The 27,339-nt window shown below is 39.4% G+C and overlaps 1 protein-coding gene across 2 annotated transcripts in view; it reads left to right on the plus strand.

Moving 5' to 3' along the window:
- Positions 1-27,339, plus strand: part of LOC110837377 (unconventional myosin-Ie) — a 79,357-nt gene that overhangs the window by 37,628 nt on the left and 14,390 nt on the right. For both annotated transcript variants that reach the window (XM_087343640.1, XM_087343639.1), the window contains exons 11-12: positions 25,883-26,053; positions 26,436-26,602. In XM_087343640.1, the coding sequence (XP_087199766.1) occupies positions 25,883-26,053; positions 26,436-26,602 (338 nt within the window). The remainder of the gene's footprint in view (positions 1-25,882; positions 26,054-26,435; positions 26,603-27,339) is intronic.

Genomic DNA, 27,339 nt, shown 5'->3' on the forward strand with positions numbered 1-27,339 from the left:
GCTATGTAATGTGAAATTTTGCACAGAGATGGATATAAAATATGGGTACGGATTATATATTCTTAACATCATAACAGTTGCAACCATAGCGACGGAATGAATCTTTGAGGTTATGCCGGGCAAATTTAACCAGGTCAGAATCTCTGTTCTCAGTCAGTGGGAATTATGCACATAAATTAATCCAGTTATTGTTTCGGCCTAGCTCACACAATTTAAAGCATTGCAAGGAAAATAATCTTCATTATAATTTCTTCCAACAACTTCTTATTAGGTGTGACATCTTTGGCCATATTCCATCTTTCCGAAATTTGTATTGAGGGCAAAGGGAAACCTCAACATTGATCTAGCGGCCTTCGATTTTTGTTCGGGGAACTAGATGCATTTCATTAAGCTAAGCCACACTTCTCTGTGACTGCCTCAACACATATTGTAATTCAGAGCATGGCTTAGCACTTTCAGTGGACGTTGTTTTCATTCTCTATTGTGAACGCATTTATAGGCTTCGCAAGATGCTCTGTGAATATCAATAAATACATAAATATTCAGTTTGTGTGTTGGCAGTTAGATTGTTGAAAGTTTCTCCATATTGTACACGCCCCAGTGCATGAATGTTTTTCTTGTGCTGCTCATAGCTGGAAAATTTTCCTGTAAGTTTGTTATTACAAGAGTGAACAGATGTTGTTTTAGTTTGGAGGACAGATATTTTCCAAAGTCGTTCTTTTGTCATGTTTATATATCGCAGGTATGAATTTATTGTTGCAAAATTAATCGTGCCTGACAGAATCTGCGATTAATTGAATAATTTTTTTGGAAATTATACATCGTCTAGTAAATATAAAACGTAAAACGACGTTTCGGAGATGGGACTCTATCTCCGTCTTCAGGTTCCTACACAGTTAGGCCCACTAGATAGAGCTAGGAACCTGAAGACGGAGATAGAGTCCCATCTCCGAAACGTCGTTTTACGTTTTATATTTACTAGACGATGGATAATTTCCAAAAATTTTATTCAATTGCGATTACATTTCCTTTTATTTCGTCAAATGTTCCACGTACCGAAATCTGAATTGAAACGAAAGTTGTAGATCTCGATGAACTATGCATTTCTTTATTTCCCATTTAAAGATGGTTTAATTCGATTTGGGCTTCTTGTAAAATAGGGCCGATGTGAACGAAAATTAATCTCGTCAGACAAATTTTATCTTAGACCCCTAGAATACCAACTTTTTTTCGAATACATGAAGAAGTTTCGGAGATGAAACGTGGGGGCGTAAGGTAATAACCTCCTCATTATGCATTTATCTTATGAGATTTGTGAACGTAATGTGTGAATGTTGGTTTTCACACGTTCGGAAATTGAACCTTTGTACTATACATCTACCCTCCCCATCACGTATTCACTTATTTAGGATGGTAGAGTTCTCTAGATTTGTATTTGGGAGGTTCCCGGTTTGAATCTAGGTCATTATACCGGCTGGCTAAGTTGCCTGAGATTCTTTATGTATGTGAATGCTGTGATAGCTAACGCGTACCTTCATCTGGTAGTCTCTCAGCTATCCAAGAAATTCCCAGCCTTTAGTGAAACCCATAAGAGCCCGTCGCTGGTACATATCCCGAGCCAGATGATTCCAACCCACGCCTCCACACCCGGTTTCATTAAGATTTACTTTAATATTAGCAAGTCTCCCAAGAAAAATGTTGTTTGCAAATCTCATCGTTCATGATTTGAGTACCCTAAGATTTGGATAGAAATACAAATTAGTATTAACCACACTAAACATATATAAAACAATCTAAAAGGCTTCATATTACGCTAACGTTTTTATCAGGATAGCGGAAAATAAACGTTTTGAGCTTCCTTCATGCCTGAATACCAAAGTTACGGATCTTTGGATATATTTTAACGGTTAATGTCTGCAGTAATGATAATTTTCCTCTTTTTCCTTTTATACAGTCCGTTTAAATGTTCACAGTCTGTCCTCTAAAGCAGTGGTATTCAACCTTTTTTGTTCGCGTACCCCAAAATATAATTTCTCTTCAACTTTGTACCCCCAAAGTTGTTGGTGTATAATTCAAACTATACATAGTATATAATCTACATCTAAAATAAATTAAATAAATTACATTACTGATTATTCAGTGTTTATCATAAAATAATATATATTTTTTTAAACTTCGCGTACCCCCGGGGGTACACGTACCCCAGGTTGAAACCACTGCTCTAAAGCAAAATTACCGACCCGACCAAAAGTAATTAGTCCAGTAGTTAGGCTCCATGTCGGTCGTCGAAGGCAGTCTGCTTTGACTCGTTACTGGCGTTGTTAAAAATTCTGACACAGTGCCACAGATCGTGGAGAAGAATCTAAATAATCTCACTCGCACGAAAGAAATATATTCCTTTGATGGTCTTTAAGTATTTAGTTGCTTAACTGTCCGGTTCTCTCTTACTACTTTCTTCCATCTGCCCTTACCTACTTCTCACGCGAAAACATGCCGGTAGTTGAAAACAATTAATAATTATCAGAATGATCTTTCTTGGACGCTTGGACTGTTTGCAAGTCGTCGCTGCCTTACACGATGATTGAAACCTTCTCTCTCGCTACGCGCCGCGTACGTACTGCTGTCTGAAGACTCATCTTTGCGTTTCTCCGGCGAAGCAAAGAACTCTTGCATTCAAATTATGTGGCACACTTCACAACACGCCGTGGTACAGTAATCTGTCGCGACACGGTACGTGGGAATAACTGTTAGGAATAACAATGTTTTGTTGCACAGGTCCTCAACTGAGACCAATTATTCCAAGTCTTTGTCATTATTTCTCTCTTCTGGTACTTACGTAAGCGTTGTAGATAAGCCATTCTGATCTCTCTTGCGCTGTTACTCGTGCGTTCTGCTCATGTGGGTGGCGCGAGTCTTGAGTGTGAGTTTAACGACGCTTGATCATTGCGTAGTTTGCAGAACGCCGTATAGTGGTCGACTGTAAATTATGAATTGGAAAATAAGGTAAAGAGACGGACATTTAGTTCTTCACGAGAGCCAGGAAATACTTTTGTAGTCAAATGGTTATTATTATTATTATTATTATTATTATTATTATTATTATTTAGTGTTCTGTCTGACGACAGGTCCATATGAACAGGATCCTTCCATCCTTTTCTCGGACTGGGACCTGTTCATATACGTTCTTTGCAGATGATCCAGAAGTGGTTTGCCATTGCCTTCTTCTGTGTGTGAATGGAGTAATTGTTGGGAAGCCCCCAGAGGAAAACTCCGTGTTGCCTAGACCACGGCCTTGCCCAACACAAGTTATAAATTCGGGCACCGCCGGGAATCGAACCCGAAACCCAAGGATTACAAGGCCAGCGTTCTATAATACAACTGTATGGCAGCCAGAATCAGAGTTGAAGATGATTGTCTTTAGGGTTGTTTCGTCGTGTAGTCTGGTGGAAGTTTATCGACGTTTCAGAGGTGGTTTCTGCCTTCGTCATCAGGTCGGTGACTGCACGAAGCAACAACCAAGAAGACAGTGACCTTCATACGTGAAATCTCACCTTTTAACAAAGTTACGTTTTATATTTATATACGAGTAACGACACGAGAAAAGTAATAAATTTGTGAATCGTCCATTAATCATACATGAATAGTACGTGCTTCATCTGATACATGACGATCGACATTTGCGTCTGACGTCACAGGCATGTGTCCATGTCGCATTGAAGCGAAACAGTGTCCGGTGTGGAGGATGGATTGCACATTGCTCTGGAAAGCGAGTTCCATTGCCAACAACATTAATGTCACTTTCTATGTGTCCACAACAGACGCTCTCATTTAGTGTTTTTTGTGGCCCAGTGAAACAGACACAGGAAGGCGAGGCCTTAACATTTAACTGGCCGCAGACACTGAGTGTCCATTGTAAAACGCAACTCTGCTGCGTAATGCATGACATGTTCTGCTGAGACAGTGTCTTAAGTGATTTGGACAGGGCTGCAGTTAACTCAGCCTCGCGTCTTCCAGCGTGTCGCCGGTAAGGGCCGAAGTTGGGTTTGCGATTCAAGACGCTGTCAGTCGCACGGGACGTCATTAGGCGGTTATCCGTTGTTTTGTCTGGAAACACATTTTGGAAAACATGTTGGCATAGTACAGATGACTTGTTACTAAAGTAGTGCACTGCAACGAAAATATGCTTTGCTCGGACGTAGTGATCTTGCTTGATCTCAATCAGCCACTGAACTCTTTTGTGATACCCTGAACTATCAATGGCTGTTTGATTGTTTGTCAAAGTCAACAGTTCCCCAACCACAGAAGGTCGAAATTCTTGGTTACCTGTGGGGTGGTCAGTTCGACGTCGTATATGGGGCATAAGGAGACTGAAATTTCGGTTACATTTTAAAGTGAACTCTCTGTGTATGTCGGGTTCTTAAAGGTCATTTTGTGTTTTGTTATCTGGGAATATCACTGAAAAGTTTTCTTCCAGCGATATTTATTAATCGAATTTTGTAGTTTTATTACCTTTTTGTTATAATAATAATCGTCATCATCATCGCGTTTCCATTTTTGGAGGAAGTAACAGGGTCATGGAAAAATTATGTACAAGTATACCTCGGAGATATTGCGGGCTCGGTTCCAGACCACCGCAATAAAGCGAGTCACGCATTTTTTGGTTTCCCAGTGCATATAAAAGTTATGTTTACACTATATTGTAGTCTATTAAGTGTGCAATAGCATTATGTCTTAAAAAACAATGCGAGAACATTGCGTGAATTATCAAAATGTGACACAGAGACACGAAGTGAGCACATGCTGTTGGAAAAATGGCGCCGATAGACTTGCTCGACGCAGGGTTGCCACAAACCTTCAATTTTGAAAAGAAAACGCAATATCTGCGAAGCGCAATAAAACGAGTTATACCTGTAATCACTGCTTCACCAAGTATTGCGGCAATAAAATCAGGGAGGACGAGATGAGCGGGCCATGTAGCACGTGGAGACAATTATAAATGCATACGCAAATTGAATGAAAAAATCTGAATATAAGAGACTACTTCAGAGACACAGGGTAATTTGAAAGTAGGTGATAAAGAAATAATTCGGGATCGGATGCAGTACTTTCTGACACGGTAATGGACCTTCTGACTTTATAAAACTAGGGGAGTTTTTGTCAAGCGACTGTCAGCTTCTCAAGAAAGTTTCTGCTCCGTGGAGTCGGACGAATTTTGTAATAGATGTTACTTGGATGTTTTATGTCGAATGTTCAACTGTAGATTATTAGTTTAATTTTGATCTTGTCAACTCATATGAATTTTGATTTATTTAGAATGTGTTCCGCGTAGCTCAGTGACAGGTCCACTTTGTTAGATCTTCAAATGTACAGAATTACTGCTGTCACAGTTTTATCACGTAACCGAGTTTCTGGTAGCCGTACCCTTGCCTCGACTTTCTAGATTTCGTGTCCGTGACCATGACGTCTGTGTGCATCAGTGGCGTTTCAACATGGTAGCAAAATTACATTCATTAGTGTCCCAAGTTTTCTCGCGTCTCTGTGTTTCGTGGGTCAGTGCACTGTGAAGATGTCCCAACAGAAGTTTCCATGTGACCCGGGCTTTGTCTCAAGTTGGTTTCTTGGGCGAGGTCGTGTCTGACCGTCCAAATGTTTAAACTTGAAAACTACTTTACTATAATTACCTGCGTGTTGACGACACCCAATTCCTGAGATAAAACGTATCACCGGGTTCATTTAGATTTCCATGAGGTGGCACGAACGTATAAACTTTAAAGCGACGGATATATCAGATAATTATTGTCACCACATCCATAGCGTACGTGTACATAAAATTGTAGTTCCCGGTTTCAGGTTATAGTATGCGAATGTGATCATAATTTAACAAGCAGTGTTATGTAATTGAAACCCGTTCTTCGGTTTTAACATACAGACGTTTGAGTTGATATTAGATGTATTCAAAGTAATCTTAGTTTAACCAATATAATTATACTTTATACCTTACGAGGAAGTAACATAAGGATGGGGCTTATGAGAGAACGCATTTTTATATATCACTGCGTCCATTTGTATTTCGCTTTAATCTCATGTTCTGTTTTCTGTTTTACCAATGTGAATCGTTAGTATTTTTTGTAGTTTTCGGTCATTTGAAGGCCATTTTCTTATTCTATGGCTGTCTTTCGCCAAAAGGCATAGAAAGCCGGGAAATGCTGTAGATTTTTACACTCACATAGAAATCATCTGTTGGTGTATTTCCTTGTGGAACCGTAATTTGGATTTCTGTGTTACATGCTTAATTTATATCAATTTATTGCATATATAAGTCAAAATAATGTGCTCCTTCATGGCCTGTATTGAATAATTACATTATTTACACTGCGAATATGCTTAGATGGAAGAATTATATTAAAATTGGTATTAGAGACGTAGGGTGGGAGGGTTTGGACTGTGAATGTATTTGGCTCGGGATGTGGGGTTGTGGTGGGCTTTTGTAAACACGGTAGTGAACTGACGAGTCTCATAAATGCTTGGAATTTCCTGACTAAATGAGCGACTATAACTTTTTCAAGAACCACTCTGCTCCATGGATTTCGCTAGAAGGAATAACCTGTCTTGACGTAGCATCTATAGGCATTTTATTTCCAATTATGGACCATTCGGTCATTTTACTAATCGTTCATTCACTGTCATCAATCGCCAACGTTGTTATTTGAAGCGTCATTAAACAGCTTGTGTTTCCAAGCTCATTGGAAAAGCGGGTAATAGCTAGGCGATTACAGCCTGAGTCACGTAGCCTCCATTAGGGAAATGTTACGTAAGAGAACGCTGATTGTCATGGAATTTCAGCGAACTGATATTTATGAACTTATTGAACAGGACTGTATGTTTGTCATTCTCTGGACTTAGAATCTGTGCTTTAGTGTGATCCCAGAAGATAGAAATCTTCGTATTAGTCGCCGTGAGAACCTCAGATATCACCAAGACATTTTAAGTTTTTAAGACTAAATAGTAGAATGATTTTATTAAGCAGCCCCACAGTTCGTATTGAACTGGAAACCTTTAACAAAGAATAAAACAAATGATGGATGGCACGCAGACTTTCTGCAATTCTCGAAGAATTTTAACATATCAACCATGGAGGTGCAGAATGCTGTAGAAAAATTTGGAAGGATTGCTTCTGAGTCCCGACAGGCCAGCGGCGTACCTTTTAATTCATAACGAGGAAAACGACAAAGTTACATTATTTATATTTAATATTTTTTTCTGTTGATGTCATGAAATTTCCTTCCATGTAGCTTTTGACAAGTGACTACATTTTTTATGTTGTGGCACAGGTCAGTTAGAAGCCGCAGGTAAATTAAAATATTGGCCTTAGGCTACTTCACGTTTTGGACTTTATCCATTGTCTTCTTTCTAAAACGTCTCAAAATCTTAAACGTCAATACATTTCGAAGGATGAATCTTCCGTCGTTTTCAGGTAAATGGATCTACAGATCGAGAATAACTCGATCTATCTGATCCAACAGAATACTTGTCTCTTCATTTTACCAAAATGAAGTAAGATCAGCCCTTCAAAACATAGTTATTTTCAAGGCTTTAAGATTTAAAAACTTTTAAAAAAATATGATGGATTAAGTCCAAAATATAGAACGTAGTGATACCTCACATTTACTGTGATCGATTCCAGTGTTTGACCCTTTGAGTAAAATGACTTATTATACGCAGCTGGGATTAATTACATCTTCGGTAGAAATCAGTGTAACGTAAATGTGTCTAAACAGTGAAATATCTGTTGTGTGAGTTGCTTTGCAATGATTGATTTGTATGTGGAATAAATAAAGAGAAATGCCAGTTACGTATGCATAATCACAAACAACGTATTTGGACATGCGCACTCCGTTGCTATATACTTCCCCACTTTTGTTAAAATATCGCCCCCAGGACGTACGACAGAGACTGTGACCATTAAATGTCGATCATGCTATTTTAACCGGTCTTTACGAGTATGCCGTCCCTGAACTTGGAGCGATTCCCGTAATGACGTCTCTGTTGCTGTATGTCCTTAATTTAACGTACGCACTACTCAGTTGCTGCTGTATTTCTCTTTAATTCCCACAAGAAACCAAGTAGGTGGAATATTTGGAAGGACGATTAATTTTTTCAAGTTTGAACATGAAGACGCATGAAAATGAGGAACAGAATTCCAGAGTCTGTAGTTACATCAGGCATTTCAAACAGGCGGTCCTCTCCGATGTTTAATGCGGCTGGACTCAGTTCTGGAATTATACAAGACTTGCCCTTCGCCAAAATTCCTCAGTTTTAATCCATGTTAAGTTTAAGATGCATGTAAAATAGCTTCTTGTATACCGCTGTTTTATATTTCGGTTAAATTAAGTGGAAATTTGTTTCAATGAATTTATCTGTGTTTGCTTGTGGGGAAATGGAGGAAAAATGTAATTTGTAGTTTATAAAATCTGGCGGTTATGATTTTTCTCACTAATGGGCTCGCCTCTTTTTAAATGTTTTCATGAATAAGTCTGTGGCGGCCGGATAATTTTCGATATATGTATTAGGCTCTGCTTTTAGTATGGAAAAATGCGTCCTAAAATTTAAAATGTAACTTTTGACATCAATTTTCAAGTTCTGATTTGATTTCCGTAACATATTGGTACTAACTGAGTAGAAAGTAAACCCATTAACTGATTCAACTTGCCACTTCTCTGGTGTTAGAACGTCAAGGATCGACAACATTAAGAGAAACGTAAGATATCAAAAATAATTCCTAGACTGAATAATTTTCGGTGCGTGTTATAAAAATATGTGGCCGGAGGGATGTTGTACTTTAACACATCTGCAGTCCCACGGTAATATGCTCAGTTGCACTAGAAATAAAAGCCTCTGCTTGTATTCTCAAGAAAGTTCAGATCTGTAGATGCTGGGGTCATTCCTACAGTAGAACCCAAAGGTTCGTCACTGCTAATGCCGAAACCTGTCTGGGGACACTGTTATGAGCATTTGCGATCGAAACTTGAAGGTTGCTGACATTGTTTTTAATTGTCCTTTTGGTCGTGCCCATCGTCTAAGTGTTATTAAACCCACAACGTGTCGGAAGTTGGTTAAACTATCGGCATCAGGTGAAAAACAGGACAAAGACTTAATTTTCTAGTCCCCCTAGTCGAGCTAGTCTCAGAGGTGGTTCAGCTTTGGTTTTTAGTAACACCTAGACGATGAACGAAGCCCAAAAATGATAATTTAACACAATTTTGACGTCCGTTCTACGGCATCTTTCTTGGAATTCGTCTAAATGTTATAATTGGTCTTCCAAGAGGATCATATCTAAAATTTTGCTGCAGAAGAATTTGTCTGCCTTCACGGTCTTTACTACAAGGTAACTTGCGTAACTTACGAAGTCGCACAAAACCAGAATATGCGTTTGTCATATCACTTTTCCATTTACAATAGTCCCTAGAATTACCGTGTGTTTCCTGACGTGTCATTCAGCCTAAAAATCACGTGAAGGAACCTGAGTCTTGGCGCTTCGGTGTCGAACGTAATGATACAGAACCTCAAGTGATCGATTGTTTATAATTCTCTATTAATGCACTTTTTCAGCATGTTTCTCGTTACAGCATCTAAATGGAGATGATTTTCTTTTCGAAATTCATGAGGTCGATAGGAGACTTTCAGAATTCTTCTACCCGGTTCTTGTTATTCGTTTTATGTAACAATTATTTCCAACTTCGTTGGCTGTACAGCATCGAATAAGAAATGTCTTGACGTTATAAAGGATATGGAAGCATTCGGGGTTTATATTCAGGTGCTCTCTCGGATTCACGACAATCTCCTGTAGAGATTCGAACCCGTTTCCTCTTCTGTAGCGTCTGTTCAGATGGGAACATGTTCACGAATGTAGAAGAATGCGGTTTTCCCATAAACAAAGGCTCTGTATCATCAGTCGCCTGGAGATACTGAAAAGAACAACGTACAGCTTCAGGACAGCTAGGAACTTGGCCGATATTTGACTGGATCCCGTCTTGGTACAAGACTTCGAATTTTACTGATATACGGACCTGTTAGGGTCCTCAGTCTGGGATTTGTGACATATTTTCTGCGTTTTCATTCCGCTGCTACTGAGGAGACAGGTTTACATGGTACATTACAAGAGATTTGTAGCGGGATGTTTGTAAGGTATGTGGGAATTGGGTTAGGACGTCGTAGTGTAAGTAGAGCGTCACTAAGTTCTAAGTTGAGGTCATGACGAGGAAGGCCATTAGGAACAATGGATACGCGCGGAGAGTCATACAAATCAGAGATTTAATGATCGCATATGGGTTAAACATAATGCCCTACACGTAGGAGGGGGGGGTGTCTGTAGTTGATCTTGGAAGCAAAATGCGGTTTCTTAATCAATAATATGAAAAGCTCGACAATTGCTGTAAGTGCTGCTTACTTAACCAAAAGCGTACTAGAAATCCAAAAGTCTTCAAAAATTTCTTACTTGTGTATTAAGTATAATCCTTTGGTAGACAGACTTTTTTAAACAAACTAGGAAGGATTTTGAAAGACTGCAGCCAATTTTTGTGTGTTTGGACGTGTCTAAAGTTTTTTCGCCGCGTAAAATCAGCCAGTTTCTAAAAAAGTTAAAACGTAATTGGCATTAATGTATTTACAGTACACACCGTAAGCTGCTCGCTTGTCTCTGCCTACTCTCAGGTCTACGTTTAAACCATCGTTACGAAACATTGAGGCCAAGTGCGTTCTATTTGGCGGGATTCTGGTTTAAATCTCGGTCCAGAGACCGGCAAAATTGACGGAGGGTTTTCACGGTTTTACTCAGTCCCTCTAAGCAAATGCTAGGTAGTGCCTTTAATTGTCCTTGCATTGTTCGTTAATCGCCCTGTCATTCGACGCTGAAGTCTGAGCTGCAGTCAGCGTCGTTAAATAAACTACAAATAAGTAATAAATTAATAAACTGCTGTTACCTTATTTTATGTGGCAATTTGGTTAAAATGACAGAAAATCAGTGGAAAAATGCTGCCATTAACACCAATTTTGAAGAAAGTACGACTAAAATAAAACCTGTTAATAAAATGACTTACGAGTTTCTGCTCGCCAGATCGAAAAATTGACTAGCTTCAGGCGACCAGGCAATTCTGCTGTTTCAAGTTATGTCATAGTTAGGGCGGTTATAAACCGGTTTGTTACAGCGAGAACCAAGGTTCAGTCCCAAAGCCGTCCATGTGGAGTTTTCGGTGGACATAGTGGTGGCTCCACACACCTGTCACCGCCCTTGACACACCTATAACGCAGGCGGGACCACAACGTAATTTCGTTATCTGGGGCATCAGCTCTGAGCCATTACTTGGAAGGGATCGAAATTTCTATTCATTAAACTACATTAACACGTGTATTGATTAATATCACGAAAGTGGCGGACTCTTGAACTTCGGTGTTGGGAGCGACACACACAATGTAGGGTCCTTAAATTTTGTGTAGTAAAGCGATAAGTTGGCGGCCACGAGAAGCCTGTAATTTTACGTTTTATGATAATAAATGAAGAATTATTTGAGCTGGGATACCGGGAACGATCCGTTCTTCATGTGTGTGAGCACTGCGGGTCCCAACTTTTTCGTTGGCTTGATCTATAGACATTTTTTAGGACTCCTTGGAAGAGATTATTTGAGCTAGAAATGGGAAATTGTTTCATGGAGACAGCATAAATATACTTGAAATTTTTATAGGCCATATGAAATGTTAATAGTTTCAGAGATTCGGGCGGAGTGACGTTTTACTTATTTACTTACTTATTTTAATATTGTCGAAACGTATACGATTGAAAATGAAGTGCAGACGTACATTATTACGTAATACGATTAATTTATAGCTGTTTCTAGCTTCAACATTTTGAATAAAACACGGGTTGTCAGTGCGTATCATCAGCGGAGATGTTAACCGGCTAATTCGTGGTCCATAATTCAAACAAATGAGCACGTACAGTTTATTTAGGCTGCCTCTCAGGCCTGGTATTGTTACCTGAAGATCAAAAGATCTCAAAGTCTTATAAGCTTACACCTGAGAACAGTGCATCACCGTTTCACCACTGACTCGGCTGCTGAAATGCTAATACGTTTCTTGCCTTCAGACATGCAAATTTACTATGGCTACCAGTTTGATAGTTTTTATATACCATAAGATCTTCTGTTCTTGTAAAAGACTAACAGACCCCCGGCGGTTTATTGTTAATGCGTATTTCCTCTTGGCGGCGCTGTCTTTTAGGGGATCTTTACCGCGAAGTGACGCTGGTAACCTAACCTTTAATTCACCTCGTTCCTTCTGTGTTCCCGTCTACCTTCCCTCTTTCTTACTCCCGCTTCTCCACTTCTCTCCCGGTCTGCACCTTCCATGACATCCTAATTAATTCAGCACCCTACGCGATCTCCCCCCCCCCCATCCCCCCGAAAGTTATTGACTCTAGGAATGTCTGTTTTTCTGCCCCACTTAACACTAGCAATCGGACAGAGTAGTTCCCAACAACCTCTGGGCCTATTAGTGTTGAGTGTTGGCTTGAAACACTGTGTAGTCATCCTTGAATATGGAGATAGTTCGAATATCCGAAACGTCGGAAATACTTTGTAATATACGAAGTATAAACGTTTCTAACGATGGTGCGTTATAATCTGTAATATTTGTTTGTTTAACGACGCTTTTCAGTAGCTCTGACTATGTAGCGTCGAATGAGTCGATGATGGTGAAAGGATGTGGAAGGAAGCGGTCGTTGCGTGGTGTTTTGGGCGTATGATTTCAGCGTTGCGGAAGCTGGATCTTCTAGGGTCGTCAAGTAGAAAGGATAAAAGACTAGCTATTGGGTCCCGTGGTGTTCCTAGCCTCAGGCCTGGACGAGCAGCTAGGGTTTCTGTCCATCCTCCTTTTTTTCCTGAAGACGGAAGAAGATCTACGTTACGAAACGTATTTTTTTAAAACATAGACGATGGGCAAAATCCAAAACACCACTTCCACTTCACAATAAGGCTATCAACATGTTGACGTCATCTACGTAAATGGTGCTCTTGTGATTCAACTTGGTTATGGTAAAGCCATTAGAAAGATCACCATCTGTACCATATCTGAGGTACAAATGCATTTGTGATCGCTCCGAACATCACGGTGTTACGATTGGAGCCTCTTCTTCGTATTCGCAAGGTACCGGTTTCGATCTTCAGCACGGAGGTACTGTATCTTTATTGAGGTGTTTCGTGGTTTTACTCAGTCTCTTCAGGGACATTGGAGTTGATGAATCATCGTTAAATAGATTATTTAGCTCGAAGAAGAGTCTTATTCTACCGGTCAGTGTATTCGTTAATAATCTTGTGGTGTGGCTTTACGAAATTGTTCGGGCATGGCGTAGCATTTGTTCTGTCTGTCGAACACTGCGGGGTTGGGCGAAGAATATAGTCCCACCCTCTGCAGTGATAAATGTTAATAGTTCAGCTCTTTACCAGTAATAACTTCTCATAAAAACTGCAAACAAAGTTACAGTAACAGTAAACAAATAAGCAAACAAAAAAGTTTGTCAGTGGAACCACGGTTCCGGAGAATTAGACGTAAATACGAGGTGCGATCGGAAGGTTTCCAGACTGCGCGTATAAAACCCCGTACACTTATCTCAGGTATTAAATTCATCCATCACCCTCGAAGTAGTTCCCCTGGGAGTGAACACAACGATCCCAGCGCCGCTGCCAAGCCTGGAAGCATCCCTGGAAATCTTTCTTTGTCAGCCTGTCAAGCACCATCTGCGATTCTGCCTGAATCTCTTGCCAAAGACTCGTCAAAACGGCTACGGAAACCTATGAAATGCTAAAGCAAGCATTTGGGGAGTCCGCAATGGGTCGTGCACAAACTTTTGTGTGGCATTCACGTTTTAAAAATGGCCGAACCTCTGTCGATGATGACGAGCGTTCTGGACGACCATCTTCGAGCACAACGCCCGAAAATGTTACGAAGATTCGGCAGGCCATTCACGAAGATCGACGTCGTACCATCAACGACTTGTGCGACTTTGTTGCGATAGGCTATGGGACCTGTCAGCTGATTCTAAAGGAAGAACTCCACATGCGACGCATCGCAGCCAAGTTTGTGCCAAGGCTCCTGTCTGAGGACCAGAAGCAGAATCGACTTCTCGTTTGTCAGGAGCTCAAAGATCTTGCAAGAACCGACCCCAACTTCCTTTCTAAGCTCCGTGTGACATCTTCCTCTTCCCAAAGATGAAAATTCAGCTAAAGGGAAGGAGATTTGAGACGATAGAAGAGATTCAGGCAGAATCGCAGATGGTGCTTGACAGGCTGACAAAGAAAGATTTCCAGGGATGCTTCCAGGCTTGGCAGCGGCGCTGGGATCGTTGTGTTCACTCCCAGGGGAACTACTTCGAGGGTGATGGATGAATTTAATACCTGAGATAAGTGTACGTTTTTTTTATTTATTATGCGCGCAGTCTGGAAACTTTCCGATCGCAGCTCGTACGTCTATACGGAAAGGAAGTTTATATATTGGCTTTATTCTAAATATTTCCTTTATACATGCTTTACAATTGAGATAAGTTTGATTAAGACATTGTTTATTCAACTTCAATTAGTTACGCTTAAGATGGGTCTGTGGTAGCTGAATGTAATGTAAAGTAATGTAATGTAATGAAATGTAAGGTAAGGTAATGTAATGTAATGTTTTATAGGTAACAACAATGCCGAGTAAACAGATTACGTTTCCTAGGTAACCAGGTTACACTTTTTCGTTTCCCTTTTTTTCCGAATGACCCTTCAATATAGACGTATTTACGTCAATAAATGAATGAATAAATAAATAAAAAGAATGACGAGATATTGATGGAAAACGAAAACTTTGAGTATCTCGTACACATAATTTGCGTTTTAATTTATTATACTTTATCTTCAAATGCGTACGAATAAGCTGATTGCCGCCCGTTTAAAACTCAGTTGAATGAGTGTCACAGTACTTGTATAAGGCAAAAGTAAATTTGTCCCTCTGTCTATGCACCAAACCATGGGAGACGTATGTGAGAGAGGAGATAAAGCTTCACGCTGCGTCCGATTTGCGTCAGGGAAGAAGCTTCCATTGGATTTAAAGTTGGATGGGCCTAAGGGCCCGTCTGTGAGCGAAGTTAAAGATCCGTGCCGGACGGAAAGTCTAACCACTGTCGATAAGTCAGTAGCCACTTACTTTGCTGACCGAGCTAGTTCTTTGTTATGTCTTTGAAGTGCTCGGTCAGTGCGAATAATTGACGGCGTTAAACAGTGTTTTAATCACGGATTTTTTCTCGCAATGATTCCATTCCTGAGGCCCTATCCAGCCATGGGTTAGTGCGTCGCTTTAAAATTCAGTATATTTTAGTTAATTGTTAATTTCAGTTCGTAATGAGTTTATGAGATGTAACTTTGTGGTTGCGACCTAAGTCATTGGTATCAGTGTCTTCTGGGTTGTGACGCTATGTAGCCTTGTAGATGGTTACCAACCTTTACATCGTAACAATATAAAGGAATTTTAACGAACAGGAATAATTCATAAATAATCACTTGAACTGCGATGTGGGTTTTAGTTCGTTGATCTGTAGTTAAACTTACTTTGTGTTCTCTTTTAATTAAGATTTCCGCTAACCACACCCTGTTATTTTATTGTAGGGTACTTAATTAATTGAGGCACTGGCAGTTGTGATTAAATTACCGTTAGGAATCGGGGGTTTAGCGAAACCGGTTTGTCTTACATCAACCACAGGTTTACATAATGCATTGTAGTGCAGTGTAATACCTTTTTATGCACTATACTTCTGATTATAGTATGACAGTGTTTTGTTTTCTCGTGACTGCCATGCTTCTATCTTTATCATCATCGTCTCCCTCCTCATATTCTTTAACAAATTAAATCAAAAGCTTGATTGAAGTGTCACATTTCTGACCGGTCTGTCCACCGTTTCTTGGGTCGAGCCGTATGTCTATTTCTGCTAATCCTGTAGGAATCTTAAGAGACTGACATCGGTTTTCACGATGCTCCACCACTATATAATTCCGACATAACAAATTAATCTTAGTATGTCTATTGTGTGAATACAGTAGACCCGATCTGGTCATTGCATTCAGCGACTTTATTTATATACGCCATTGGAGTGCACATTTCCCCTCCTGTCACGTTCAGTTTACGGGCATGAACCACTGTAACGAACGTCAGTACATTAATCTGCCATCTGCCTAATTATTAGTATACTTAATGCATTGTGGATGGAGAATGAGGGTGACCGAGAAGACTTTGTTTAGTATTCTTCAGGTCAGTGCTTTAGATGCACTTTTCAACGGTAGCTGCCCGCATTTCCATCTCATAAAGATAAAGGATGGTAGACCTACAGTTCAGTTAAAGCCTGAAGGCAAGTCATAACGCTTGTTAGAAGCGTGGCTGGTGTTTCACGGAACACATATTTTATTTTCAACAAATGAGGCCTACATTCCATGTTCCTGGTACCTAAACCGTAAGACCAGTTACGAGCATCATATACCCTTCACAGAGTATCGTTAGACTGATTAAATCACGAAGGTTTAGTTAGATGAACACATTCAAACCCCGGTTGTCTCGCCTGTGACCAGTCACTGTGACTGACTGAAGGGTCACTGCTCATCACACATCAATCTCTGTCTGTCTGTCTGTCCTCCTATCTGCTCTACTATTTATCCATCCTTGCACCTACATAGCAACGTAATTATCAAACTAACTGTCTGCCTCTAATCTTTCTATCTGTTGTTCCATCCATATGATTTACCATCAGCGTTCGATTCAGTATTTAGACTCTAGGATGAGGTAATATTATTATTATTATTATTATTTATTTCACTGCAAATGGGTTTTTACCCGGTGGCAGTGGTCCTACAATAAGACACAAAACATAAGACAACAAAAACAATAAGAAACAACAGAACAATGAGACAGAACAAAACAATAAGACACAAAAAACATAAGACAACAAAAACAATAAGAAACAACAGAACAATGAGACAGAACAAAACAGTAAGACACAACAAAACATAAGACAACAAAAACAATAAGAAACAACAGAACAATGAGACACAACAAAACAGTAAGACACAACAAAACATAAGACAACAAAAACAATAAGAAACAACAGAACAATGAGACACAACAAAACAGTAAGACAAAAAGACATAAGACACAACAAAAACAATAAGACACAACAAAACAATGAGACACAACAAAACAACACACCACACTCAAAATAAAACAACTCATAATATTACAAAACCATATAACCTAAAGTACAAAACCATATAACCTAAAGTATATAAATATAATTTGGAACTCATGCCAGTTTAGCACGAACTCTGCTTTTGATTGTTATGACTTTCGCGTGACCGCTAGTGGCCTTGGCAGTCCCACAGAAAGTAACAGGAACAAATGTTTGACATAAACTGGAGTTGTAACATTCAAAAGATTGCTTGAGGCTCTGCGTGCTACGTATCCCGTTGGGTTTATGACTTGGTTTAGCGGAAGATGCTATCATTGTGGTCACAGAAGTTAATTCTGTAAATTATCTGTCTTGGGCAGAGGAGACAAGTCTCTGATGGACGTAAAGTTTGAAATATGTTTCGAAGTTAAAAGTTTTGTGTCAGTGATGAGAAACCTTTTACGCAAGGGACAAATAAAGCCACGTCTAGGTCTCAAGCCAAAATTAACGCAATGACGTTTACGTTGTATTGGGTAAATTTAGGTCGTAGGTACGCACGTGAGGCCCCCCTGAGTTTCAAACTTGAAACACTGACGCATCTAAATACATAAACGAATCGGCCATACGCACGCTGATTCAGATGTACGAACCAGACATCGCTTACGGGAACTAGTGTCATCCAATAAAATCTTCTCAGGCAATCAGCCGCGTTAACTGGTTACCGTAGTAAACCGACGTTTCGGGAAAAACTCTGTCCTCATCTTCAGGGTTCTGATGTGACTGGATCATCGGAAGTCGCCTTTCGAGGATCCAGTCACACCAGAACCTTGAAGATGAGTACAGAGTTTGTCCCCGAAACGTCGGTTTACTACGGTAACCAGTTAACGCGGCTGATTGCCCGAGAAGATTTTATTGATTGTACTCGCCGCGAAAGTCTCAAATCCTATAGTGTCATCCAGCTTTACAGTCCTTGGAAGTGCCCAGAAGTCCTCTCCCGACTGCTCCAGAAGTTACCCTTCTGCCTAATTGTCCTTCGGGAATCATACTTCTGACAAGGAAGACAGTTCCTTCATTCATATTAATAATTATAATAATTTGCTTGGTTTCGTGGGTAGTGTAAGTCAGCATTACTTTCTACTCATATTCTAAATGTAACTTCCTGTCTTTCGGTGTAATTCTGTGTCAGGCTTTCGGCTGGTTGGGAACCTATTCATCATTCATAACATAATAACTGTGGGAAATACGTAATCGTCCTGACTCTTTATAAGAACATTAATGATGAAATTTTGTAGCAACGATCCTACCTTTATTTAGTTGGCAGAAACAAAAGGCCCTTGAACAAAGTCCTTCTCGAGTAGCTGATAGTCGCTGAGCTAGTCAGGAAAATTTATTTTTATGAGGCCAGAGATTCATTACTGTGTTCAAAAGAGACCGCCATAGGGTCATATCCTGAGCCAGATAAATTCATTACACTTGTTTACGCCCTTTTAAAGAAATTTTTATATCATCTTCTTATTGCACCTACGTCTTTCAAATTATCTCTTTCCGTCAGGTTTTCCGGCTAAAATTACTATTAATATTAATAACTTTAACGTTAATGTTTAATTTTAAGGATCTGAGGACATCGTTTAGACTGCAAATACTAATAGTTAACTTAGGTATTCTTCCGTGAAATCAGAATGTGGATCACGATGTAACGTTTGACCCGAGGGTCGCATAATTATTATCTTTGGTTTATATAATTTTATATGTTGCACGTCAGTTTAGGAGAGGTATGTGGTTTATGAGGTCCGAGAGATCATGTAAGGAAGATCTGTAGCAATAAATCTCTCGAAGATTTCTGTCTTCTGGGTTGTTACGCCGTGTAGTCTGGTCGATGTTTACCAACGTTTCAGAGGTCATACTGCCTCCGTCATCAGGGTGAGAAGTTTCTGTCTTCTGGGTTGTTACGCCGTGTAGTCTGGTCGATGTTAACCAACGTTTCAGAGGTCATAGTGCCTGCATCATCAGGGCGATGAGTATGACGATTTCTGTCTTCTGGGTTGTTGCGCTGTGTAGTCTGGTCGATGTTTACCAACGTTTCAGATGTCATACTGCCTCCGTCATCAGAGTATGAAGATTTCTGTCTTCTGGGTTGTTGCGCTGTGTAGTATGGTCGATGTTTACCAACGTTTCAGAGGTCATACTGTCTCCGTCATCAGGGCGATGAGTATGACGATTTCTGTCTTCTGGGTTGTTGCGCCGTGTAGTCTGGTCGGTGTTTACCAACGTTTCAGAGGTCATACTGCCTCCGTCATCAGAGTATGAAGATTTCTGTCTTCTGGGTTGTTGCGCTGTGTAGTATGGTCGATGTTTACCAACGTTTCAGAGGTCATACTGCCTCCGTCATCAGGGCAACAACCCAGAAGACAGAAATCTTCATACATAAATTTCTCTTCCAAAGAGCTTTCCTCATCAAAATTCAGTATACGTACATCTTGGTCGTATGTCCAGTCCGTTGAGCTCCAGATATCAGTTCGCAAAACAGAACAAGGTAACTATAAATTACTACGTTCCTGGTTCTGTAATATCCTAAATCTCTTGCGTCATCTTTCTTATGTCCAAATATTTTTTAAACATTCGTAATTCAGGTTCTTCTCTCAAAGGAAGACACCTCGTTCCACTTAACAAGTTTATCGCAGCCTCCCAGAGTTAACTTAACACTGAGAGTTGCGAAGTTCCTCGTTACATAATCTCTAAATTGCAGACTTGTATTAACCCCTCTCTCTCCCGCCTTGGGTCCAAATACTTCGCTGATCACCTGTTTTCGGCAGGCTCTGTTGTTGGCGTTAATGTTAGTAACGCTGTAGTGATGGATGGAAGTGTGGGTTTATGTAGGCTAATGATGGGTTGAGAGTTGCAGGGGAGATTTGGATAACTAATGCTGGGCGATGCGGTGAGCGTACTTCCTTCTTTAGAAGCTGATGATAGCTTAGCTGCTCAAATTCGAACATTTTATGATACCCAGAGATTTATTACCGATTTTACAAGAGCCTTCCAGTAGTCTCTACGCCGAGAGTCCAGTCCACACCGTCACACAAATTCTTTTATACACATTTTAATATTATCCTCTCAAGGGGTGTGAAATATAGGTTGCTGCATTGTCAGATAATTTTTCAGTTCTTGGCCTGTGTTTATGAGCTATGCCAACTGTATTCATTTCGTTCGGGAGATGTCCTCAGTCTGGTATTTTGCGTTTCTGGGATTAAATTAGTTGGTAGGTAATAAGAGGTATCGAAAACGAGATTGCTTGGGCGAACTATTGAATTATCAAATGACGTGGATCTACATGGTACAGACAAAACCTACAGTTTTTGTGAGATTTGAGATTCTCTGACGACGGCGTGTGTGAAGATGGGCTGTCTTCTGGGTTGTTGCGCGCCGTGTAGTCTGGTGTCAGTTTTACCGACGTTTCAGAGGTGCTTTCATCTGCCATAATTAGTTCTATGGCCCATCACTTTGATGATGGAGGCGGCAAGCACCTCTGAAACGTCGGTAAAACTGACACCAGACTACACGGCGCAACAAGAAGACCGCCATCTTGGTAAAATTCCTGTTCTTTGTTTGTTTTCTGTCGAACTGATTAGATTTGGTAAAGTAGTGTTTATCAACGGAATAAGTTATGTGTACTCCAATTCGGAGTACAGTCGAACTTCCCGTGTTCTGTATCATTTTAAATAGTGACGGTTATAGGTGTGCTGTGAAAGTCGTATGATGCAAATGTTGTGGCTAGTGAATGCAGCTCAGGGTGATAGATCACTTCATGTTTTCCTTCGTAGTAGAACTTAAAATTGCTGATTCCATTTAGAGGTCATCTAACCATATGGCGCTAACTTTCACTTTCTTGATACGCAGAGTGATTTTAGTGCCAGCCACGAAGTGACCAATGAGAAAATGATCTAGACATCGGGTCAGCTGTCTGGAAAGACACATACAGGGTCTAACAAAACGCCTGCATGCATGGTTCCTTTAACGACGTAATTGCATTCGTTGTCTAGCACAGAATGAGAAATGGCAGAAGTAGGGCATAGGGCAACTGCCCTGGATGCAGATGGTAAGAGGGTGTGTCGATCATATTCTGGAAATCATAAATGAAACCGACATCGAATGTTTCCAGCTTTAGATTGAACGAAGGAAACTTTAGGCTTGTTGATTGGTTTTAAGGTCGGAAGATGTGAGAGTAAGCACGTCTTTGAACTTTCCAGAGACACAAAAATAACTTTGCCCGTCCTTCGGAATGATATTCATGAATTGTGGGTTGGAAAAGATGTGGATTGAACTGGCAATGACATTTATAAGACGCTGTTCAGAATTTATCCTTTCAATCGGGAAAAATCTCTCTTGAGGCCTCAGTCGTACAGTATTCCAAAGAGTTTTGAACCATATAAGATTTGAGGTTTTCACAGCGATGAGTATGAAGATTTCTGTCTTCTGGGTTGTTGCGGTGTGTAGTCTGGTCGATGTTAACCAACGTTTCAGAGGTCATACTGCCTCCATCATCAGGGCGATGAGTATGAAGATTTCTGTCTTCTGGGTTGTTGCGCTGTGTAGTCTGGTCGATGTTAACCAACGTTTCAGAGGTCATACTGCCTCCGTCATCAGGGCGATGAGTATGAAGATTTCTGTCTTCTGGGTTGTTGCGCTGTGTAGTCTGGTCGATGTTAACCAACGTTTCAGAGGTCATACTGCCTCCATCATCAGGGCGATGAGTATGAAGATTTCTGTCTTCTGGGTTGTTGCGCTGTGTATTCTGGTCGATGTTTACCAACGTTTCAGAGGTCATACTGCCTCCGTCATCAGGGCGATGAGTATGAAGATTTCTGTCTTCTGGGTTGTTGCGCTGTGTAGTCTGGTCGATGTTAACCAACGTTTCAGAGGTCATACTGCCTCCATCATCAGGGCGATGAGTATGAAGATTTCTGTCTTCTGGGTTGTTGCGCTGTGTATTCTGGTCGATGTTTACCAACGTTTCTGAGGTCATACTGCCTCCGTTATCAGGGCGATGAGTATGAAGATTTCTGTCTTCTGGGTTGTTGCGCTGTGTAATCTGGTCGATGTTAACCAACGTTTCAGAGGTCATACTGCCTCCGTCATCAGGGCGATGAGTATGAAGATTTCTGTCTTCTGGGTTGTTGCGCTGTGTAGTCTGGTCGATGTTAACCAACGTTTCAGAGGTCATTCTGCCTCCATCATCAGGGCGATGAGTATGAAGATTTCTGTCTTCTGGGTTGTTGCGCTGTGTAGTCTAGTCGATGTTAACCAACGTTTCAGAGGATGAATATCGCCCTGATGACGGAGGCAGTATGACCTCTGAAACGTTGGTTAACATCGACCATACTACACAGCGCAACAACCCAGAAGACAGAAATCTTCATACTAAAAATAGCCCTGATGATGGAGGCAGTATGACCTCTGAAACGTTGGTAAGCATCGACCAGACTACACAGCACAACAACCCAGAAGACGGAAATCTTCAGTTTTGAACCAGTTACTTCCGAATACGAAGTAGAAACGAGTAGTTTGATGCAATGGTAACGCTTTAATATTGTGTTTTGGAGGTTTGTGGTTCGAATCTTGACCAGATTACCGGCTGCCCTCATTTTCCAGAGCGTGTTAGGGTGAATGCAGGAATACTGCTGTCAAAACGGGCTAGAAACGCAGTGTTCATATTTGTACGTACTGGTTATCAGATTAGATTCTGGAGTTGACTGTGCTGTCAGCTTTCTCATAACTTTCCTCTATCCATCCCACTAGTCTAATACTGTAGTTCAATCAGTAATTATTGACTTATTGAGGTTAATCAGGTTATGAAAAATTTTGTGTGTTTCAAATCTCACTCATGTATTTTACAGGCATTGCCATTTTGTCTTCCTTGCTTTTATCAAACTTTTAATAATTGCTGATGAGAACAAATTGTGACGCTTCTCATGGAGTTTTCTCCATAGTCCTGTCACTTCTATTTTCTTAAATCCAAATATTCACTTCAGCACCCTATCTCATATAACCTTAATCTGTGTTTTTCCTTAATGCAAGGGACCAAGTTTTACACCCATACAAAATAGCAGCTAAAATTATTTTTGTATCTTCTTATTCTTAAGGCATTTCCACTTGTGCCGATTGTCCCACCGTTGCTCCGTAGTTTTGTGTACCGTACTTTAACCATTACATTTGTAGGTGGGTGATGGGAAGAAAATATTTTGAACTGAATGGTAATGTGCATCCCCAAATTTAATATTTTCTTAATTTATGTCAATGTAATTTTTGGATGAATAACGTCACACACAGACAAGAAAACATCTTTAACCTTATATCCCTTATAAAATAAGAAAAACAGATTTATTTATCAGTGTATATACTGATCTTCTACCAAAGTCTTGTAGAAATCTGCTGCCATCATCTTTGATGTTTAAGCTGGAGGTTAAACATCCCTCTGAAATGTTGGTAAGCTGGTATCCGTTTACATCTCTGTTCAGTGTTGCAAGTCAGAAAAGCACAATCTAAACTTTCATTGCCATGAAAACATCAGATCTGATATTTGAATTGTTCAAATTAGTATGACATCATGTGGGAAAAATTCAAATTATTTAAATATGTGAGTGGTATTTCCAGTGATGATGTGGAGATAACTTTTTAAAACTCCACAGAATGTACTGTAAATTATAAAATCCCCGGTGAAATTAACTTCAACTAGAATGTAATAATGTGCAATTTCCGCCTGACAGTTGTTAGGCGAAGAGATGACAGCAACGCTATAATGACCGCAGGAAGTGACTAGAACACTTCACTTTATGTGTAACTGCTTGTTTTATTAAATGATGTCATAAAAGTTAAGTTCAATACCATGTTAACAATCATAATAAATGGGGTTAGGGCAGCATTTTCCTTATAGTCAGTTATGTAAGTATGTCGTATCATTAGCTGCCAATGTCAAGTCTATTGTCACACTTTGGGATAACAATGAACAAGGATGTTCATTGTTATCCTTTGACATTGTACATAGCAAATTATTTTTTAGCTTTTGAAATTGAGCTAAAGGACAGATACGATTATGTACAAGGAAAATGTGGTGTGTGGAAATTAAGTTTGTGTTTTTAGCAGTTGTTGCTTACATTTTAAAGTTAACCATGGCTATTAGTTTTTAGACCATAAGACGTTTACATGTTCTAATGTCAGGAGAATATAAGCAGATGATAAAGGCTGATTAAATGTGATTTTATAATAGCATTTGCAGTGATGTAATAGTAGTAAAATAAAAATAAAAGTCTTCATTAGCACCATCTTTGCCTTCTTTCCGAACATTAGGCCTAAGTTGCTTGTAAGAAGATTGTTTTTGTGTTTTTAGAGGTAACTCTTAGCACATTCCTCCGGCTTCATAGATAGATAGAATGAAAGGAGCCCATACACATGTGACAAGAAGGGGTGATACTTTTAAAGTTTTTTATTTATTTATATGAAGTCAAAGTTAACCTTATTTAACCTGCTGTTCTTCCCTCATGTTTAGTACTAGATTTAATTTTTTTCATTTGTATGTTTTACGAAAAGTGGTGCAGGTATACCGTACGCTGAAAAACAAGCTTGAGTTTGTGTTTTCATGTAATAGCATTATAAACAGTTAACTAACAAATTAGAAAGCTATGAATCAGAATTTTACTTGAGAAGCTAATAGTACACTCAGCTAGTCAAGAAATTTCACACTTTTTATGGAACCCGAAGGTTCTAAACTTTATTCACAAGAGCCTGCCTGATTGTTAGAGACAGCAACTCTTTGTAGTGGTAATTTGTAAAGATTCTATTTTCTTGAACTGAAGATATTGTAAAAATCTACAGATTTCTTTATGTTTATGTGGCAGACGTGTGTAATTAAGTGACCACATTGTCATCCTCGCCAACATGAGAACCTCAAATCTCGCATATATAATTAAAGTACATGCAGACTTCTGACAATAATTGTTGTATTGAAAGAGTTTAATCAGGTGTTTGGAGACCAAATATGTGATGAAATCTCAAGAACCAATTAAAATTCTTGAAATTATCTTATAGAATGGAAGTAAGCAATTTTATCCCCAGAATGGTGCAATAATGCTTATGTGGTGGGAAAATGAAAATCTAACCCAAGCTGTATGAAATTAGGAGGTTTTCACAAACTCATGTACTTGAACAAACAAACAAATACTACCCATTTAGCAGAGTCGTTCCTGAGAAGCTGATAGTATGCACAGCTAGTTAATAAGTTCCCTATCTTTTTGGAAACCTGAAGTTCATTACCATGTTCACAAGAGCCAATTGCTGTCTATTCAGCCAGATGAATCCAGTTCACTTCCAATAACCTTCTCCCCCACCTGAACTTAAGTCTTCTGGTCTGGCTTTTCAGCCGCAATTTTGTATGCTCCCATATACTGACATTTATCATGATCCAGATTATTTCAGTTCATCAGCTTGGCCATCATCCTCAGAAATCCATTTCAGTATCTTCCTTTATAAAACATGATAATGGATGTTGTTTACAATCATATTTAACACTCAGACAATTTATGATGTAATGAATCTGTAAAAGGAAATTTTTATTATGTCTTTACCTTTTTGTAAGATTATTTGACTTCTTTGTTGCAGGAAGAATACGTTGCAGAAAACATTAAATGGACTGCAATCGATTACTTCAATAACAAAGTGGTGTGTGATCTTATTGAGAGCAAGCGACCTCCAGGACTGTTTTCGGTGATGGACGATGTCTGTGCAACCATGCATGCTGTTTCTGAAGGTGCTGACCACGATCTGCAGAAGGTTAGCTGACTGACACGGGACATATAACACATTACAGTGCAATAGATATGTGTCTTTCCATTTGACATTTTACTTCATAGTGACAATATGTACTTCTAAATTTCAAAAGCAGCTAGAATTTAACAGTTATTATAACCTGCCAAATTAGATTCTACAAGCCTTGGAAGAATTGCTAGGCATATTCTTAAAAACTGTATCAGACAAGAGAGACTTTTATATAAAACAAAGTATTTTAGATGAAATTTTCTTTTGGTTATGCCATTGAAAGTGATGTGGCATCATTGAGAAAGTAAACTCGTAGATGGTTTCTATTGTGCTTTAAGTAGTGGTAATAATAAAAATAAACACAAGAAATGCATTATTTGACTTTAATATGTTCCAGAAACTGACAACAGCATCAGGCACACATCAACACTATCAGTCCTGTAAAGAGGGTTTTATCATCCACCACTATGCTGGTATTGTAACTTACAATGTTGAAGGATTCTGCGACCGCAATCGGGACGTATTATTTCCTGATTTGGTGGAGCTCATGCAGAGCAGTTCTAAGTAAATGCATTTTTATTATTAATTTATAATATTAGTGTTGGTATGTGAAAATAAATATTTAATACACATCACATTACTCTTTCTAATAACTCACACTGAGATTGTGCTGCCTTCCACACCATTTTTTTTGAAGGAGGGGACATGCAATTTATGTAATATGTATCATGTTTGTCTTAACTTTATGTGAGGAAGTGAAATGTAAGCAAAGTTGAAGGTAACTATTAGGGTTGTTGTGCTGTGTAGTCTGGTAAGAGTTTACAGACGTTTCAGAGGTGCTTGCAGGGTGATGAGTTTCGTTACTCTGAGATTAGAGTCAGCAAACATCAAAAAATTCTACCAGACAAAATGACACATCCCAGAAGACAGTTATCTTTGTGTTGCTTTATTGTGAACCTGAACCATCACACAAGCAAAGGTATTAGAGAAATTTCAAGAAAATTACCATTTTGTGGTTCAACAATTATGTAAAGCACTCTTAATTGATGCTGTTAGATGAATATTTAACAGGACGTGTAAATACAACCTGGGATTTTTTTTTCTGGGGAGAATCCAATCACAACATATTGGCCCTCTTTTCATGAAACTAAATGTTTTATGTATTACTTATTGAAAGATATATTCATATTTTTTGTATTGCTTTTTGTTATTCACTTCTCCAGAAAGAACATTTTATTTTCAAAATTTTAAAGTTTAGGCTCTGTCAATTTAACTTTGTAATCATTATCAGTTATACAAGA

The sequence above is a fragment of the Zootermopsis nevadensis genome, unplaced genomic scaffold, assembly GCF_977971745.1.
Source record: "Zootermopsis nevadensis isolate Lab colony 2312 unplaced genomic scaffold, Znev_1.0 Znev_ptg000006l, whole genome shotgun sequence".
In the NCBI taxonomy this organism is placed as follows: domain Eukaryota; kingdom Metazoa; phylum Arthropoda; class Insecta; order Blattodea; family Termopsidae; genus Zootermopsis; species Zootermopsis nevadensis.